Consider the following 19,351-nt stretch of genomic DNA (forward strand, 5'->3'; position numbering starts at 1 on the left):
TGCACCCTTCAACAGTATTGAGTTCATGTAAATGGCTTCATAGGAAATAATGATAAAATTTAAAAATTCAGTTCCTCAGCCTCCCATCTATAGTCCAAGTGTCACATGTCATGTGTTTGGTGGCTACCATATTGGACAGTCATCACAGAAAATTCTGTTGGATAGGACTGTTACAAAGGATTAAACTGTAATTCTTGTTTTCTCAGAAATCTTGTGTAGGGGTGGGGGTCCTGACTCTAGGCTCCCGTCCTGCCAAGGACTCCGGGATTCCTGCTTCCTTAGGCAGCTCCTGGTTTTAGTCTCATGGGTCCTAGTCCCACAGGGGCTTGTGGAATTACCCCACTGTCTCTGGACTCTGATCTCAACCTCAAAAAAAACCCCTCATCTTTTCTCACAGAAGTCTCCTGTAAGCCTTCTTGCAAATGAAGTTCCTGAATTTCCCTGGAATTTCCCTGGTGCTCCAGCAGTTAAGAATCCGCCTTCCAACACAGGGGACACGGGTTTGAGCCTGGTTGGGGGAATTAAGATCCCACATGCTGCTGGGCAACTGAATCTGTGGGCCACAATGATTGAAGCCCACGTGCTCTAGAGCCTGTGCTCTGAAACAAGAGAAGCCCATGCACTACAGCTGGAGAGAAGTCCCCAGGCACCAAAACTAGAGAAAGCCTGTGTACTGCAGTGAAGACCCCCACCCGCCAAAGTAATCCCAGAATAGGTACACAAAACAGGCAAACAAGGGAGTCCATACACACCAAGCCCCAGCAGTGTGGCGCTCAGGAGAAGATGAATTTACCAAAACTTTGGCTAAATATGGTGGAGAAGGGCTGCTGATAGGAGGCAGACAGCAGGGGCTATCGACTAAATATGCTCATGGCATGGCACGGCGCCCATGACAATGGTGAAGTGCTCCCACTGGTGGGCCAGGTACTCCACAGGTCTTCAGCGATGCCATGGAAGTGCTGACTAAAGGTCTAAGAATTATTTTGTTATGGCCATTGCTGTTAGAACTGAATTGCATAAGACTATTATTAATAAAAGAGGCACCAGATGTTTTAGGCCTTAAGCCTTCCAATTTCCATGGTATACAGGGTGAGTGGCCATGACGGAAGGCCAGAGTCATGGCAGACAGAGCATGGGCTCTTGAGTCAAACTCTCTGGGCTCAAACACTGGCTCTGTGACTTTGGGTAAGTTAAGCTCTCATGCCTCAGTATCTTCATCTGTAAGTAATGAATAATAACTGTTCCCACAGTGCCTCTCTAGTAGGAGTCAGCCCTGGGCCTGGTAGCTCCAGCTGGTTGGAGATAATTGCTGTTGCATGTTCCCACTCATGGCCGGAAAGAACCAGGAGATGAGAACAGGCCCTTCTCTCCAGAGCTGTCCTTGGATAGCAAAGTAAGAACACATACAGTCTCCTTTGCTGACAAAGGAAGAGTCTAGGATATGGGTAGCCAGAGAGGAGAGGAGAGAGAGACACACATCCTGAGTTGTACTGGAAGCAGTGAGAGGTAAGTGTAGCAATGGGGTAGAGATGGGGAACATCTGGGACCTCCAAGAAGGCCCTAAGAGCATCTCCCTACCATTCCCAGCTCTAATACCTTCAAGCGTGGAGCTGAGTTCTTACTGGTCCTTTATTTCAAGCACCACTCGCCTTCTCAATGCACCAAAAAGGACAAAAGAATAAAAGGGGAAACAGCCTCAGAGTCTTGCTATAACCAGTAATTCAGACTCCAAGTAATCTTCTCAATCATCACAACCAACTATTTCACCTATGACCCTAATAAGAGGAAAGGCCAGTGCTCGTGGATGAGCAGAATGCAGCTTCAGTGAGACAGGTGGTGACCCGTCCCCACCTCAGGCCTCATGGAAGGTACCCCTGCTCTTTACCTCCTAGATGCCGTGAGAACAGGGTTAGTAGTTTCCATTATTAATAGCCTGCAGTACCTAGTACGTGCTCAACACACACTATCTCATTAAATATTTACAACCCTCTGGTGTGCATGTCATCCATTTCTGAGATGATGAAACTGAGGCTCAGAGAGATTGATTAATTTGCTGAAGGCCCCTGGCCAAGCGCGAAACCAAGCTTAGGTCAGTCTCTGTGACTCCAAAGCCCATGCATTTAACCACATGTATATTTCACCACAGAGTCAAGAATAGTGAAGTACGTTCGTTTTCTCTTTTGCTTCCTCCCGTCTCCCTGCTAATCCACTAGGAAGTTTCACTGTGTAGAATTCTCATGAAAAGTCATGTTTAAAAGAGGAGAGGATGTAAGCCCCTCTCACAGAAGAGTAGAGAGTATTCAGGTCATTCCCTGTGGGGAAGAGGATTACGGTCAATGCTTCATATGCCTTAGTGGCCCTCACACTAACTGTAACAAGTAGGCTTTCTCAGATAGGAAATCTGAAGCTGAAAAAGATTCATGGGGCACAACTATTCCAAGGTGAGTTTGGGATTCAGTTGGAAGTCTGGACCCTAGGGCTGTCTAAGCCTAGTGACAGGGTTACTAGGAGTCATTTTATTTGGAGGCTTAATGAAGTCCCTACACTCCTGTAGAAAATTACTTAGCTCTTAACAGTTACCAAGGAGTCTGGAGGGAAACCTGTGGGGCCTAGACCTCTCTCTTCATACTGGTGATGTTGGGGTGAGACTGGTGTTTTCTGTTCCAAAGCAAGAGCCAAACTTCGTACAGAGCAGTAACATTCTCTGGACAGTCCCACGTCACGTGAAGGGGTTTGGCCAGCGTGTGTGGTATTTTCAGAGGATGAGAGAGTGCTTAGCCATAAAGGGAACTTAGGGGAGACTTGGCAAAGGCATTGCTCAGGGAAAGTGACCCAGGGGAAAAGTTATTTGCGGCTATTAATCTCTTGCTTAGAAATTATAAAGCTTCCTCACCAAAGCCTCTTTCTATGATTTATGCTCAAACTGGAAGATATTATAAGCAACCAAAAAGCCAAGCTGGAAAGTGAAACAGCTGAGCTCTGAAAACACAAGCTACCTTGGCCAGGAGTACAATGTGGTGATGGGAACAGTGAGCGGGTGTGAGCTGGGGGTGTCTGGATTTGTGCAGTGAGCACACACATTCTACCCACTCCAGCTTCTGGAAGGGTGCTGCCTGCTCTGAACCCTGATAATTACAAAAAACAAGAAATTTTGTCTCGAAAGGTGGGAAAACAAATGAGGTGACCCCTAGAGGGAGCTTCTAGCCTGACGTGGTTTTTAGGATGAGCATTTAAAGCTGAAACCAGGATAGTTTCCCTTCCTGCGCTTTCTTTCCTCACTACCGCCACTTCTACCCTGGACTTCTTCCTTCACCACCCTATGTCACCCCTGGGTCTCACAAGTAAATAAATTTCGAACCACCTCTCTTTCACAGTACTTCTGTTCAAAGCTTGGAACAATGAAAAAAAATGACAATACCCAAAGTTAAAAGTAGCTTTTCCTAGGAGTGCGGGGCTGGTAGCAAGCCTTCTAGTTCAGATGCCTCCGCTCTTTTCCCTAAGAGTTAGCACAAATTCTCCCACTATGGACACATCAGATAAAGCAAAAGAACCAGGACCAAATTTTTCCTCCACTGGGGCTGGGGATTTGAGAGAGCCCATGCTTCCCCAGGTGACCCATTCTTCATAACTTGATTACTCCTTCCCAGGCTAGAATCCCTCAGACAGATGTCATCTCTCTCTGTTTTTTTCATACCTCCACATTCTCCTGTGTATGATTATTTTGGTGTGTGTGTAATTATTTGCTAGAGTATAAGCCCTTGCTGCTGCTGCTGCTAAGTCGCTTCAGTCATGTCCGACTCTGTGTGACCCCATAGATAGCAACCCGCCAGGCTCCTCTGTCTCTGGGATTCTCCAGGCTTATATATGTATCACCAGCTCCTAACCCAGTAGATGCTCGATAAATGTGTTGATTGGGTGAACGTAGGGGCTCTTTTAATGCTACCTCACTTTGATACAGGAGAAGGCAATGGCACCCCACTCCAGTACTCTTGCCTGGAAAATCCCATGGATGGAGGAGCCTGGTGGGGTGCAGTCCATGGGGTCGCTAAGAGTCGGGCACGACTGAGCGACTTCACTTTCACTTTTCACTTTCATGCATTGGAGAAGGAAATGGCAACCCACTCCAGTGTTCTTGCCTGGAGAATCCCAGGGATGTAGGAGCCTGGTGGGCTGCCGTCTATGGGGTCGCACAGAGTCGGACACGACTGAAGTGACTTAGCAGCAGCAGCACTTTGATACAATTTAAAACTTGAATGGAATCTGACCGTCAAGTCAGCCTGACCATTTTGCTGTCTATTGTAAGGACTAGTAAAGCCCAGGACCAAAGACTTCAGGTATGTGAAGTGCCTCAAAGAGAATCTGAGCACCCGGACAGCAGCAGGATGTGGATACTGAAAACTAGCCCATGACATGCAAACTCTTACAACCCACTCCCCGCTGTATTTCTGCAGCAGATTTTCTTTCCCCAACTATGCCTGGCAAAGGCTAATATTAACACAAGTTTAGGGTTGCTGAGCAAACGACCACTTAAAGGACCAGGCCAGGTGTTTGGGGAGGGAAATGACACAAAGCATAGTTTAGATACTGTCTCCCACGTAATCTAGTGTGGTTCTTTCATAAAGCCTGCCTATGGGGGTCAAAGGAGTAGTATAGTATAGTGGTTAAGGATCGTGGACTTTTGGAAATAGACTCCCACAGTTCGAATCCTGACTCTACTGGCAGTAACTATGTCCCAAACTCCACTTCCCTCCCTAAATGAGGATATAGCATAACCTTCAGAGGCTTCTTATGAAATTTAGTGAGCTAAAAGGTACAACTGCTTAGAACAATATTCTGCACACAGTAAATACTATAAAATGTTGATGATTATTACTGACCTTCTGAGGTTGGTTATCACTTCAATTCCACAAGACTTTTGATAGTATCAAAATCATTCAAGTAGGTAGCATGCAAAGTACCGGTGCCACTACCCACTGATTGTTAAAGAAAACTTGTAATCGTCAGGTGAGTGTGGTGTACCTGCACTAGGGGACTTGTCCGGGGTCTCCAAACTTCTGCAAAATATCCATCAAGGGAAATGGTCTTCAGGAGGAGTCCCGCAGCTGCACACACACAGGCTCTTTTACTGTTCTTTCACCTTTCCCACACCTGAAGGAAGGGCAGATGGAAGGGACATTTGTTAACCCTTTTCTATCTGCTGTTGGACTCTTTTCCTCTGGCAGAAGCTCCTGGGGAGATGAGGTCTTATTTCTCTATTCCTTTTATACAGAACCCCAAAAGTTCTTTGAACTAAATAAGAGTCTCCTTCCAAAAAATATTTCTTCCTAAGTTAAAAAAAAAAAAATGGTCCTCCCTTTCTTCCAATCTATTTTCCAATCTATTGTAAGATTCAAAACCATGAAATTTCTCCAGCTAAATCTCTTTACGTGGCTCAGACAGTAAAGAATCTGCCTGCAATGCAGGAGCCTCGGGTTCAAAACCCTTTATATCTTTATGGAAACTGGGTTGTTCTCAGTCTTTAGTTAAATGGCCCCTGGTGACACCTTAGTTTCTAGAAAGGCTGTCCAGGGATTGCAGCTGTCTTAAGCATTGGATTGAAATGGTTTAGGGATACCCATCATGTTTCCTGGAAATAGAAAGGAATTAACAGAAAGTCAGTCACAGAACTCTATAGAACTTGAAAATGAATTGGGGCTTCCCGGCAGCCCTGTGGCTAAGACTCCACACTTCCACTGGAGGGGGTGTAGGTTCATGCAAGGTGCAGCCAAAAAAAAAAAAAAAAAAATGATGGCAGGTAGTGTACAAAACAAGGAAGGTGCTTGTTCTTTAAAAAAAAAAAAAAAAAAAAGAGCTCTGAGATCAGTAGGCAGATCTGAAGAATCAGTGAAGAAACAGCAGACATACTTATTACAAAACAAATAAAAATCCAGCCTTCATCCTTACTAGAAATGAATCCATGTTTCTTTGGAGAGGTGGCCAGGAAAAGCCATCTGAAAGGAGTGCTTGCATTCAGTTCAAAACAGAAAAAGGAATTGTCCCTAGAACTACTGAATTCGTGTCACAGAACCTCTGAACTCTGGACTAAAAGAGACAGTTGTAGGGTCCTATGATTCCATTTCTTAAACCATACTGATAGAAGGAATATCAGTATTCCTGTCTATCAGTATCCAGAAGTCATCAACTTATACTCACCTGCTAGAAACCCAGCTAGACAATGCCATGTCCATGCTTGTCTTACCTTTCTAGGCTAAAGGACGTTCAAAATTGTTTTGAATTAGTGGTTGAGACTAATCTGGTTTGGGGAAATATCACAACCTAGCTTTCATGCTCCAAAAGAGGCTATGAAACCATATTCTCCCGGCTCTCTCAACAGCACTAAGGAAGGAAAAGGAGACTCAAAAGCTGTCAAAGGGCAGTGGAGAGCTAGTGTTTAAAAATAGCTGCAACCTGATGGCTGGGATAGAAGCTTATGTTTGACTTTAACATTTTGTACAAAAAAACCCCACAAAAGCAATATCTTATTTTGCTAATGTGGTTTTTCCACATTATTTTTGAAACACTTGAGTGTATAGACAGAAGGGGTGCGACCTACAGCATATGCCAAGATTTGTCTAAAAATATTTTACACCTGTTCTCTGTTCTGCACACTGGTCATACTTTATCAGTGAAGTAAAGTACTCATAATGCCAGATGAGGAATGTGCTTTTCCTTCCAAGTCCTCAATGTTTTTCCCTTCTGTAAAGCAAACCTCCTCTTCTTTTCTACCTGCACTAAAATAAAGCTAGAGACATTATCCACATGACCCATCTACCCTCAAAGCTACATTTTAACTCTTCCTGTTTCTTTAGGATCAACCACTTCATTACTTTTCACAACAGTGTGGACACTTCAGCAAACATTTTTGACTGCTCCCAAAAGGGAATGCCAACTTGTACACTAGGTTTAAATCAACTTGCTGATTGTATAAAAAAGAATGCTGAAACACGGGTTTCCCTATCAGCGACTCAAAACTAGAAATACAAACTCAGTGGTATTTGTTATGGAAACATGGATAAAATAGCTTTTGGGATATTACTGTAGAATTTTAATTCTCTGTTGATGCAAATAATAGACTGGACAACAAAATGTTGAATAAAGACAGTTATGGTTTTAATTTACATTCTTGCTTTCAAGGGGCAACACAACAAATATGAATAAAATTCTGGACCTCGTGGTTTCCAAGAATGCATTACAATTCCTGACAGAAGGTGATTATTTCCTCATAATTCTCTGGGGAAGTGTATTGATATCACTGTACTTACTTTGCAGATGAAGAAATTGAGCCATCTGAGTCAAATTTCTTAATATGCTTAAGAAAGGAACTAGACTCATAATTTTCAATTGCCTCCAGACATGAGCTGCTTCCCAATGTCCTTTTTTCTAAGCTTTGCCTAATTATAAGATGATCTCAAAGCTTCACTTATAGATTATATGTATAAAGCAAGTCTTCTTAAATATAAATCTTAAAACTCAAACATTGAGAAATGGTTAGTAGAGGTTTCACTATTCACAAGTCAAATACCATTACTGACAAGACTTTTAGCCCAATCTAAACCTCCATAAGCCCATCTAATGGTTCAGCAATATTTGGTCCAATTAAATTTAACCCCAAATCAAAATACTAGGCCTTTAGTATAACAAGATTTAATACATATAGAAATTACAGAAACTCTTCTGAGCTATTTTTTAAGTGGGCTTTTGTTTATTGTGCAGTTTAAATGTGTTCAAAATGAATAGCAACAATAAAGGGAATATATGCAACTTCCCTGGAGGTCCAGTGGTTAAGACTCTGTGCTCTCAATTCAAGGAGCATGGTTTCAATCTCTGGTCAGGGAACTAAGATCCCACATGCTGCAGAGCATGGCCTAAAATAAAACATACACATATGCACAAAAAACAATAAAGGGAATATAAGCTCCTCCATAATAGCTTATCCTTCTAAAATGTAACCACTAATTTTAAATAATTTTAATTTATCTCCTTTTGGCAGTGCTGGGTCTTCAGTGCTGCTCAGGCTTTTCTCTGCTTGTGGCAGTTGGGGGTTATTTCCAGCTGCAGTGCGCCAGCTTCTCTTGCTGCACAGCATGGGTTCAGGCTTCAGCAGTCGTGGCTTCCAGGCTCTAGAGCACAGGCTCAGTAGTTGTGGCACATGGGCTTAGTTGCTCCACAGCATGTGGGATCTTCCCAGAGTAGGGATCAAACCCGTGTCTCCTGCTCTGGCAGGTGGATTCTTTACCACTGAGCCACTGGGAAAGCCCCCTTTCTTATTTTAAACCAAAATATATTGATCTTTTTAAAGAAAATCTTTCAGAATCAGTTCAAAATGAGGTCATCTGGTTTCTTTAATGTTAAAAACTAAAAGCAAAAAGACTAGTTATCACAACATCTATACATATAGAAGTCATGTATACTACAAAGGTATGCCTTAAGATAGTTTTTCAAAGTAACTTAAATCATAGGTACTAGAAACACATTCGGAGAAGGCAATGGCACCCCACTCCAGTACTCTTGCCTGGAAAATCCCATGGATAGAGGAGCCTGGTAGGCTGCAGTCCGTGGGGTCGCTAAGTCGGACAAGACTGAGCGACTTCACTTTCACTTTTCACTTTCATGCATTGGAGAAGGAAATGGCAACCCACTCCAGTGTTCTTGCCTGGAGAATCCCAGGGACAGGGGAGCCTGATGGGCTGCCGTCTATGGGGTCACATAGAGTCGGACACAACTGAAGCGACTTAGCAGCAGCAGCAGCAGCAGAAACATTGTTGAAGACTATTTTGATACCTTACGTGGTCTTTCCTTATGTTGTTTATCGATAGCACAGGTAAGGAATGTGTATGAAAATAGCTACAGGAGGTCAATGTTCACAATTTTACTTAGAAGTGATACAGCCCTTACTCTATTTGAAGGAATCATCACCAGTGGTTCCAAAATAAGAGAAGTAAACACAACTAAATTAAGAAAATAAAAATTATAGAATTGATATAACAATGATTTCTAAAAACATTGCCAGATAGACTGTGATTATAGTTTATGGCCACTGGATTTCCAAAGTATATCTTTCAAGACATAATCATGACTTTGGAGTATGGCTAAGAGCCTTCCACTAGCCTCTTCTCAGTGACATTCTTGTAGAGAGATTCTACAAGTGATGTGGCTAATATATCAAAAAAGGTCTTGTTCCTGTAACTTCAAATCAGAATAGCTACCAGGGAGAGGGAAGAAAGCATAGAGCTTAAGGAGCAAGAACTCTGGAACAGCTACCTGAGTTTGAATCCGAAGTCTGCCACTTATTGGCCATGCAATATCAAGCTGTGCCTCAGCCCTCCTTTGGGCTTCCTGGATGACTCAGTGGGTCAAGAACCCACCTGCAATGCACGAGACAAAGGAGACACGGGTTTGAGCCCTGAGTCGGGAAGATCCCCTGGAGGAGGACATGGCAACCCACTCCAGTATTTTGCCTGGAGAATCCCATGGACAGAGGAGCCTGGCAGCCTGCAGTCCACAGCATCACCAAGAGGCGAACACAACTGAGCACATGGCATAGCCCGCTTCTGTAAACTGGGTTAGAACCATGCGCAGCAGAAAGTGATATGTAAGTGTCTGTTAACTTTAAAACATTAAAAAAGTATGTGTTGTACTAATTTTCCAACTGTATGCACATTGGTTCTGGGTCCTTTATTCCCTAGGTCTGTCAGGGAATTCCTGGTCCTAGGTCCCTGAAGCATGAAGATATCTTCCTGTGGGAGTTCCCTGGTGGTCTAGCAGTTAAGATTCTGAAGCAGTGTCCTGGGTTCCTGTTCAGTACTTGGTCGGGGAACTGAGATCCCACAAGCCATGTGGTATGGCTAAAAAATAAATACATAAATAAAAGATAATTAAGAAAAAAATTAAAAGACGCTTGCTCCTTGGAAGAAAAACTATGACAAACCTAGACAGCATATTAAAAAGCAGAGATATCACCTTGCTGACAAAGGTCCATACAGTCAAAGCTATGGTTTTTCTAGCAGTCATGTAAGAATGTGAGAGTTGGACCATAAAGTAGGCCGTGTGTCCAAGAATTGATGCTTTCGAACTGTGGTGCTGGAGAAGATGCTTGAAAGTCCCTTAGAATACAAGGAGATCAAACCAGTCCATCCTAAAGGAAACCAACCTGAATATTCTTTGGAAGGACTGATGATGAAGCTGAAGCTCCAATACTTTGGCCACCTGATGTGAAGAGCTGCTGCTGCTAAGTCGCTTCAGTCGTATCCAACTCTGTGCGACCCCATAGACGGCAGCCCAACAGGCTCCCCCGTCCCTGGGATTCTCCAGGCAAGAACACTGGAGTGGGTTGCCATTTCCTTCTCCAATGCATGAAAGTGAAAAGTGAAAGTGAAGTCGCTCAGTCGTGTCTGACTCTTCGCGACCCCATGGACTGCAGCCTACCAGGCCCCTCCATCCATGGGAGTTTCCAGGCAAGAGTACTGGAGTGGGGTGCCATCACCTTCTCCGATGTGAAGAGCTGATTTAATGGAAAAGACCCTGATGCTGGGAAAGACTGAGGTTAAGAGGAGAAGGGGCTGACAGAGGATGAGATGGTTGGATGGCATAACTGACTCAAAGGACATGAGTTTGAGCAAACTCAGGGAGATAGTGAAGGACAGAGAAGCCTGGTGTGCTGCAGTTCATGGGGTTGCAAAGACGGTCTGACATGAGTTAGTGACTGAACAACAAAAAAGAAGATATCTTCTTAATATAACAAAAAAAACTGAAGAACTCTGATCTAAAGTGAACTCCTGGGTCAAATTGATTAAGCATCAGCTGATTGGCATACTAAACAATAGAATGGGTTTTATTAAGCAACAGTGATTTTACAGCCTTGTCAGACTTTTTCCTTATCTGATCTTGCCCTAGAGTATTGTCATCCTCCTTCTGACAGGTATATATATTCTAGTCAGGCAATGAAATATATTTGATGTGTTGTGCCTATCCTATGGCTTCCCAGGTGGCTCAGTGGTAAAGAATCTGCCCGCCAATGTAGGAGACACAAGTTCGATCCTTGGCTCGAGAAGATCCTGTGGAGTAGGAAATGACAATGGAGTAGGAAATGGCAACCCACTCCAGTATTCTTGCCTGGAACATTCCATGGACAGAGGAGCCTGGCAGTCTATGGGGTTGCAAATAGTCAGATATGATTGAGCACTGAGCACACATACTGAGCAGGCATGAATGTCTATGCTATATTGTTTGTGTAGGAAGGTCTCCAGCCAGCGTTTTACTTCATTAGCTTAAGTACATGCAAAAAGAGGTACAGTTTATCCTTGAACAGTATGGGCTTGAACTGTGTGGGTCCACTTATATGGGAATTTTTTTTTTCAATAGCACTACATGATCTGCAGTTGGTTGAATCCTCATTGTGAACTTGGAAGGACTGACTATAAGTTATAAGTTATACATGGGTTTTCCGCTGAGTGGAGGGTGGCTGCTGCTTCTAACCCCCATGCTGTTCAAGGCTCAACTGTACTTCATTTTCTCTGTGCATTACACTGACATTTAAAAAATAACCTAAGTTCTGGACATTTGTTAGATTAAGTCAATTATAATACGGGTAACATGCGAATAACACTGATACACACTGGAAAAACATTTTACACTCAGGATAACTTTTAGTTCACCTTCAAAAGTTAAGACATTAATCACAGTAAGCAAAGATTATTATCTTTGTGTGTGTGTGCTAAGTCTTCAATGATGTTCGAGGGCTTTCTCTAGTTGCAGCGAGAAGGGGCTTCTCTGCAGTTTTGATTCATGGGCTCCTCATTGCGGTGGTTCTTCTTGTTGCAAAGCACAGGGTCTAGGCTCATGGGCTTCAGTAGCGGTGGCATACAGGCTTAGTTGCTCCTTGGTGTGTGGGATCTTCCCCCACCAGGGATCGAACCTGTGTTCCCTGCATTGGCAGGCAGATTCTTATCTACTGTACCACCAGGCAAGTCCAAGATTATTATCCTTAAGGAGGCATTTTGACTGAAGGCTTCATTTTGCCATCTAAGATAGGTTAAAGTTATCCAAAGGAGATTTAACAATACACCTGATTTTAGAAAATGGACAATAAAGGAATATTCTAAAATCAGAGAACTACTTTTTGGAATCATCATCTTGACTCATCAATGATCTATGTACTTTGTAAAGCAGCATTTTAGACACCACGATAGGGCTATTCAGAGGCTGCCACAGTATACTTATTGAAGAGCCACCCCCCCCCCAAAAAAAAGGGACAAATCTATTAATATAATTAACTCAGCAAAACTGTCAGCTAAAAGTCTCCACACATAAGGTCAAAAAGTGTGATGGCAGTGGGGGAAAAAAGACTAAGATGTAAACTTTTCTGAGGTTTTCTAAGTTGTGCTAAACAAAAGCACCTTTAAAAATTTCCATTCCTCATGAACAAAAAGGGCATGAAAACAGAGAGCCTTTGTTCATTCTTTTAAAAAAAAAAAAGACCTCAAGGATACCAAGCTCAAATCAATTTCAAATCAACTAATTTTCTTGAACCCAATCATGATAAAATTGAGTTAATGTTTTCAGCACCAAACCAATGTATGCACCAATATGAAATTTCCCTCAGATTTTTTGTCAGTGCACGCATACCTAAGATCTGAAAGATAGTCATACATTAAGTTCAATTATTTAAGATATGAATACATACGTATTATGTGTGTTAGTCGCATCTGACTTTGCGACCCCATGAACTGTAGCCCACCAGGCTCCTCTGTCCATGGAATTCAGGCAGAAATACTGGAGTGGGTTGCCCAGGGATCAAACCCTGGTCTCCTGCATTGCAAGCAGATTCCTTACCATCTGAACTACCAGGGAAGAAGCCCTGAATATGTGTATTAGTGTTCTTGATTGTTACAAACTATTTTGTGTCTCTTGGCCAGTTGCTTTTAGAAAAGTTAACTTGAGCCTTTCTTCATTTATAAAAAGACCAGTTTTCTTCCAAGTTAAGCCTATAACTTTATCCAAAAGCTTCTAGCAGAAACTAGTATTTAAAACTGTTAATCTGATCGTTCTTTTACAGCTTTTCAAACTCTATCACAAAAGCACATAATAGATAGCATACGAAGAAAAATCTCTCCCATTTCCAGTCACTATCTCAATACTTCTTCATAACCTCATTCTGTCCACTAATGGACAAAGGCCTCACCATAGAGCTGACAGAACAGCTTAGTTCTTGTTATTTTCAGGGCTTGTTTCCTTAAAACTTTTTATTCCTCTAAATTACAAGGGTAACAGACAAAAGGCTTCTGTAGACTGGTGTCTAAAAAAAAACTCATTTGAGACCAAATTTATTTCACAAGTAACCTGGACAGTGCTGGTTTCTCACTAAAAAAGCAGAGAAAGTTATTCCAATTCAAGACAATTTTCTAATGTCAACACTGTATCAATGGACATTCAGTGAAATGACTCATTATTTTACTTTAACAATGTGTCTCACCCTTGCAACTCATGGGCTAAAAAAAAAAAAAAAACCACCTCCCTCCTTAAGGAGCCACTACAATTTGACACATTATGACTTTGAAGTACCAAACCAGGAAAAAACCAACCCAAAACCTGTGTGTAAACTTTGATAGGAAAATGCACAGAAATACTAATATTTAACAACCTGTCCAATTTTGAATAGATGTTAATCATAAATTCTTCAGTTACAATGTCTAGTCTTTAAGTGTAAGGATCAGTAAAAACAGACCTAAATCATCTTTTTTAAGCAGTCAGGTGAGCTGCTTTGTCAAGCAAGTTTTCTGAGCTATTTATCTCCCATGCAGAAAAAGAAAATTGATCCAATGCTTTCTTTCTCCATATACATTTCAAATAAATCCTCTCAGTTTACATGAGAGAATTTCATTTTATCACCTGACTCCATCTTAGATGTTAGTGTGACACAATTTTAATAAGGTTGACTTGCCTTAAGCATACCACCCTTGTTGCTAAAAAAAAAAAGCTGTCCCAAGCGTTGCTCAGGTTAAGCACAACTTTTTATAAGGTAAGCTACTATCTGTGCCCTAGTAGAGCTTCTGCTTTCCATTATAACTTTGTGATCCAATGAGTCAGATCTTTCTGCTGTATCAGCATTTACAACATAATTCCAGAATTAGATCTTTGGCAAAGACTTAAAAACAAAGACCACAATAAATGTTTTTAATTTTAAAGAATTTTAATACAAACTTAATATAAACTATTTCAGTCCCTCTTAACATGTAAGACACTGACTCAAAATACTTTTATACCATTTTTTCAAGTATTGCACAATATAGGTACAAAATTAATATTTACGATTACATTTTCTTCCATAATATATAGCAAAAATTTTTAAACCTTTAACAGAAAATACTTTTTTTTGAAAAAGCAAATATTCGTACATTTTAATTCCACCACTAAAGGAGTATCCTGTACACAATTTTTAGAATAGGTGATGTCTTTGAGATGGATATTTTACAATTTCAGTAAAAAAAATACAACATGAAGCTGCTGTCACAGATCACTGTAGTAAAAAGATATAAATGCAATACCATGTCGTAGAAACAATATATATATCCTCTGATATTTTACAAACTTTGTACTAAATTAAATTATACAATTAGAAAAGACCAATAAACCCACTTATTAGTGCCAATTTTTTATAAAAAAAAAAATCAGCCATGTCCTTGCTATATCTTAAATACTGTAAGAGGCCATATCTGAGAGTATACTTTAAAATATACAGTCAGTATAAAATAACTTTGTGCTTGGTTGGCAATGAAAAATGATGCATGTTTTATTTTTGTAACCAAGCTTGAATGTATCCTTACTATAAGCTTTAAAAAAAAAAAAAAAAAAAAAAAACTCAAGGAGGTTATTAAAAAAAAAATCCCCCTTGGGCCCAACCATTTTAACTTGTACATTTTTTTCTTTTTTTAGTTAGCCATAACAGGCTGGAATTGCTGGTTAGAATACTGCATGTTATTTAAGCTAAAATTCAAGCCATCTACAAAAGACTTCTCGTTGAGGCCTCCATAGGCCGCAAATACATCAAAGGCATTACTGTACTGGAGAGGACTGAGGTTAAGGGGGCTGTCACCTGGGAACATTCCATTGGTACTACCTTGACCCTGCATATTAGGAAAGATAAATTCCTTGGCATTAGGAGAGAGAGCAGAGGTTTTTTGCTGCTGCTGCGGTGGTGGTGGTGGCTGAGATGGCTGCTGCTGTTGCGGCGGCTGCTGCTGGTTACCCAGGCCAAGCCCATACAGAGAGTGCATTGAGGAAGAGATGGCTTTCTGCTTCAAGAGGTCATTCACATTCAAGCCGAGGTTAATAGGAGAAGTACGTGCAACCTTGTTGCTGCGGCCACTATTCTTCATTTTGGTAGAGCCAAACTTGGTGGCAGCGAAAGTGGCAGTAGTAAAGGTTAAAGGCTGAGTGGACCGGGGCATGAAGGTAGGGCTTACAGCAGCAGAGTGACCAAAGGGAGGCGATGGAGAGCTGGACACTGATGAGGCTGGGTCACTTACGGGCATAAAAACCTGGGCCTCTGGGTTAAAGCTGTTTTTGATCTCCTTATCCAACTCGCATCCATTTTCATTATTATCATCCACATAAAGCACCTTCACTGGTCCCTTTTCACCAATTTGGTAGGAAACCTCAAACGGGTCGATCCAAACACTAAGATCCTGTGGCAGATTGCCACGCACATCATCAATGTCCAAACCGCTCTCTTTGGATGCTTGTTCAATCACTGGGTCCACTTTCTCCCCTACATGTATACATCTAAACCCTGATCCTTTGTATGGCTTTTCAGGATACCAGTGCCCTTCATATTTCTTCTTAAGAAGTCTTTCAAGCTCTTCACCAAAAATGTTGACACGTCTTCTGGGAAGCTTATTATACAGATATGAAATAATAAAATTTAGTGCTACTTGGATTTCAAGCTGCATAGCTGCTACGCCACAAAATTAGGTTTGTTTCAACTCCCCCCTAGACACACACAAAAAAGTTCAGTTTGTGGCAGAAAAACAAATTTTCATTCAAAGTGCTGGTATTAGTAGATATCCTTCACCTCAAGCAGTCTTGTTCCTTAAAGAAAACATAGAAAACAAAAGAAAACATGTCCACGTAAGATAAATGTTAAGTTCCACAACCTTTTTTTACCCCCAGAGTAATTTCAGTTTCGAAAAAGTCTAATAAGCTAGAAAGTCTGAAAAATCTAATCAACACTTACCAATAGAAAATTGTCTACTGAAGACCAAAATCTCGGGAAAACAAGATCTACAGTTTAAAATGTGCAAAACAAAACCCTATTATTTACTTTGTTTCTGAATAGAGTTCTAAGAGGAAAAACACTTTCAGAATATACAGCATATTCCTTCTTTTTCTTCTTGCAGTTCTCAAAGAATATTTATTGGAAACCATACTAAGCACATCTGTCTATATACCTGTATATGCTTGTTTTAAACGTTGGTCATACTCCTATTCACTAGCTTAGAAATGAATTCTGTATTTCAGTTAATTTTGGACATATACTGCTTAAATCTGCTTTATTATCAAACAATCCCAAAATGTGAGACGTAAGGAAAATTTTCAAAGTACATGATACAACCTTTTCTCTATACTATTTAATGTGTATTTTTCTAAATCTGAAAATACTTCTTGTTCATCAAGTATAACAAAAGAAACAACTAACTTCAAACTCTACTGATTTTTCTGTTTAAAGGGTAGGGGTTCTGAGTTTTATTCTGATTTTCAAAAACAACTCCCTCTCTCACGATAAGAGAACAGCCGAAGAGGCATGTACGATAAGGTCGACCTTTAAACGTTTGCTGGATCAGCACTGGGTGGGGATAAGAAAAGATCAAGGGCAAACAAGATATTTGCAAAAGGGATCTATCTGTACACTTAGGTTGATTTAAAAGGACATTAAAAAAAATCAAGTTGGTATTAACCCATCTGTTTCATTTTCCATACTCGTGGTGATAAAGGGAAAAGAATCCCAGGCTGCCCCGAAACCACAAACACTTTCCAAGCTCGTGTGCTGGCAAAGGCAGCTGATTAAGCCAAATTGCGTGAAGGTGCAGTCGAGCGAAATTCAGGCTCGGTGAAAGGTAGTTTCAAAGCAACGCCTTAAAGACGGGAGCATGAAGAATTACATAAACAGCCAGTTGGGTCTCATTAGATTTCTGCTCACAGCCTTCGGAGCCAAGCGCTACAGCAGCAGCAGCTAGAGGAGGAGGTGGTGGAGGAAAGCCACGAGAAATGGAAAAGGGACCACTGGGGCCGGGGGCTGGACACCCGGCGGGTCGCGGCGCCGGTCGCACCAGGTCAGCCGCTCCCCTCCCCCCGCCGTAACCCGACCCGCCGCTCCCTGCCCCCCACTCCGAGGTTCCTGGGACCCAGCCAGAGTCCGGGGAGCACCAGCTCCTCGGCACCATTTTCAGGCCCGGCGGCCCCGCGGACTCCAGCTTTCCCCTCGAGCTCGCCGCTGCTCCTGGGCGCCCCAACACCCGATTCCCTTCAGCTCGCCCCGGACAGCCCTTCCCCGGTGACCCGGCCCGGCCGATCCCGACTCGCCGGCCAGCCCCGCCTCCGGGGCGCGCCGGAGACCCTAGGAGCCGCCTCCGACCGGGTGTCGGGAGCCGGTCCCCACCGCGCCCGGGCCGCGACGCCGCCATCCCAAGCCCCGAGGGCCCGGGGCTCGAAGCCGCTGCAGCCCCTCCTCCTCTTAACCCCGCCCGCCGCCCCTAGATACTTACGGGCTGCTTCCACCACAGACCCGGCCGCTGGGCGGAGAAGGGGAGGCGGGGCGGGGGCAAGGAAGGGTCGGCGGCGACGAGCTGACCGGGCAGACTGCACGCCGACGCCGCCGGGAGGAGGCTGCGGAGGACCGGGGCCTCAGGAATTCGCCCCTTCTGGCTCGGGGTGGCAAGGACGGGGTCAGGCGAGCCCGCTCACTTCTCCACACAGCCCGGTGCCCGGCCCAGGGTGCCCGGTCCAGTGTCCCCTTAGAGCGCCCACTCCGCGCCGGGCCAGAGCTTCACTCTTTCTGCTGCGGCGCGCGCCCCGCCTCTCGTTTTATATTCTCCTCCCCACCCCCATCCCCTCCCGTAGGGATGCGCGCGCCCGCCCCGCGTCACACAGCTCCGGGTGGCGTCACCATTCCCCGCCCTTCCACCGGGTACCCTAGACCCAGGCCGCTGGCTCCGCCCCTGCCCTGCCCCCGGACGCCATTGGTCAAGTCCCGCCTGCCCAAGTCCTGACAGGCCGCGGAGGGCCGGGTGGGCAAGGCCACACCTCTTGGTCTCCAGGGTGGCCAATGAACCGATGATCTTCCAGACACTGTGGGCGGGATTAAGAGAAAATTTGGAAAGGGATTGGGGGAGAGACATGCCAGAGAGGGCGACAGAAGTGGTTTGGGGCGACCGACTCTAGGTCTAGGCGGTGAACTGTGGAGAAGGGGGGAGGGGAGCGAAGCTGGGGGCGTAGCGGCGAGGTGAACAGGGAGAAGAGCCCAAGACCCCGAGAGGGAGGGGAGAATGGACAAAGAATGTGGGATTGCGGCCAAGGAAAAGCCCACTCGTTGATGAGCTCACAAGTATCGGCCTCCCGTGCACCCAGGAGAGTCCAGAAAAAGGGGGAACTGTGAGAGGGACTCTTGTACTGATTGAATATTAATCACCTCAAGGGCCGAGGCCAACTGCCATTCACAGAGGGGCAACTGCTGAACCCAAAGTTGCTGTGCCAGGCTGGGGGTGGGGAAGGGAGACCACCTGGCCACACCTCACGCCTAGGTGACAGTTTAACTGTCTTCGCATCCCACATCAGACCTCCCCGTGCGACCCGGCAGTAACTCGGATGTGGGGGTGGCTTGCGACTAAGAAGAACCACATTTTATTCCGAATGTCCCAATCCAGGCCTCCATGCCAAATTGTGTACGTATATGTGTATATATACGCATGCGTGTATTTCTAGTGCCTACCTTAACGTAAATACACATAATAAACACGGTGCCTTCTTGTGTTTTGCGTTTAAGATAATTTTCAGTTGAAATATGGGCGAGTACATAGGGAGCGGGGAAAGAGAGGGCCTCAAAGGGGGCGGGCAAGCTCTCTTTTCCACAACCTGCCGCAGAGAAATACACGAAGTTACACTGGGCGTGGAACCGAGAGTCCCTCTCCGGCTAAAAATATTACTCACGGGTAGCAACGACGCCTGATTGGCCACCCTTATCCCTTAGCAACCAGGCTATTGGCTGTCTGGTATCCAGGAGACCGACGTCAAATTTGCACAGGGCAAGGCGGAGAGAAAG

General features: G+C 43.7%; 1 protein-coding gene across 2 annotated transcripts; it reads right to left on the reverse strand.

Moving 5' to 3' along the window:
- Positions 1 to 14,208: 14,208 nt before the first annotated feature.
- TOB1 (transducer of ERBB2, 1) lies at positions 14,209 to 18,107 on the reverse strand. 2 transcript variants are annotated; one of them, XM_006070163.4, is made up of 2 exons: positions 17,799 to 18,107; positions 14,209 to 16,125 (listed from the first exon to the last, which is right to left on the reverse strand). In XM_006070163.4, exon 2 carries the CDS (start codon positions 15,984 to 15,986, stop codon positions 14,967 to 14,969), a length of 1,020 nt encoding a protein of 339 aa, XP_006070225.1. In that variant the 5' UTR covers positions 15,987 to 16,125; positions 17,799 to 18,107; the 3' UTR covers positions 14,209 to 14,966. The 2 variants fall into 2 exon arrangements, with proteins under 2 accessions (XP_006070225.1, XP_025136144.1); XM_025280359.3 differs by lacking the exon at positions 17,799 to 18,107 and adding an exon at positions 16,271 to 17,737.
- Positions 18,108 to 19,351: the final 1,244 nt, after the last annotated feature.

The sequence above is a fragment of the Bubalus bubalis genome, chromosome 3 (assembly GCF_019923935.1).
Source record: "Bubalus bubalis isolate 160015118507 breed Murrah chromosome 3, NDDB_SH_1, whole genome shotgun sequence".
Classification (NCBI taxonomy): Eukaryota; Metazoa; Chordata; class Mammalia; order Artiodactyla; family Bovidae; genus Bubalus; species Bubalus bubalis.

Bases quoted from the DNA above. Each gene is read 5' to 3' on its own strand.
- TOB1 (XM_006070163.4), bottom strand. From the start codon at position 15,986: ATGCAGCTTGAAATCCAAGTAGCACTAAATTTTATTATTTCATATCTG.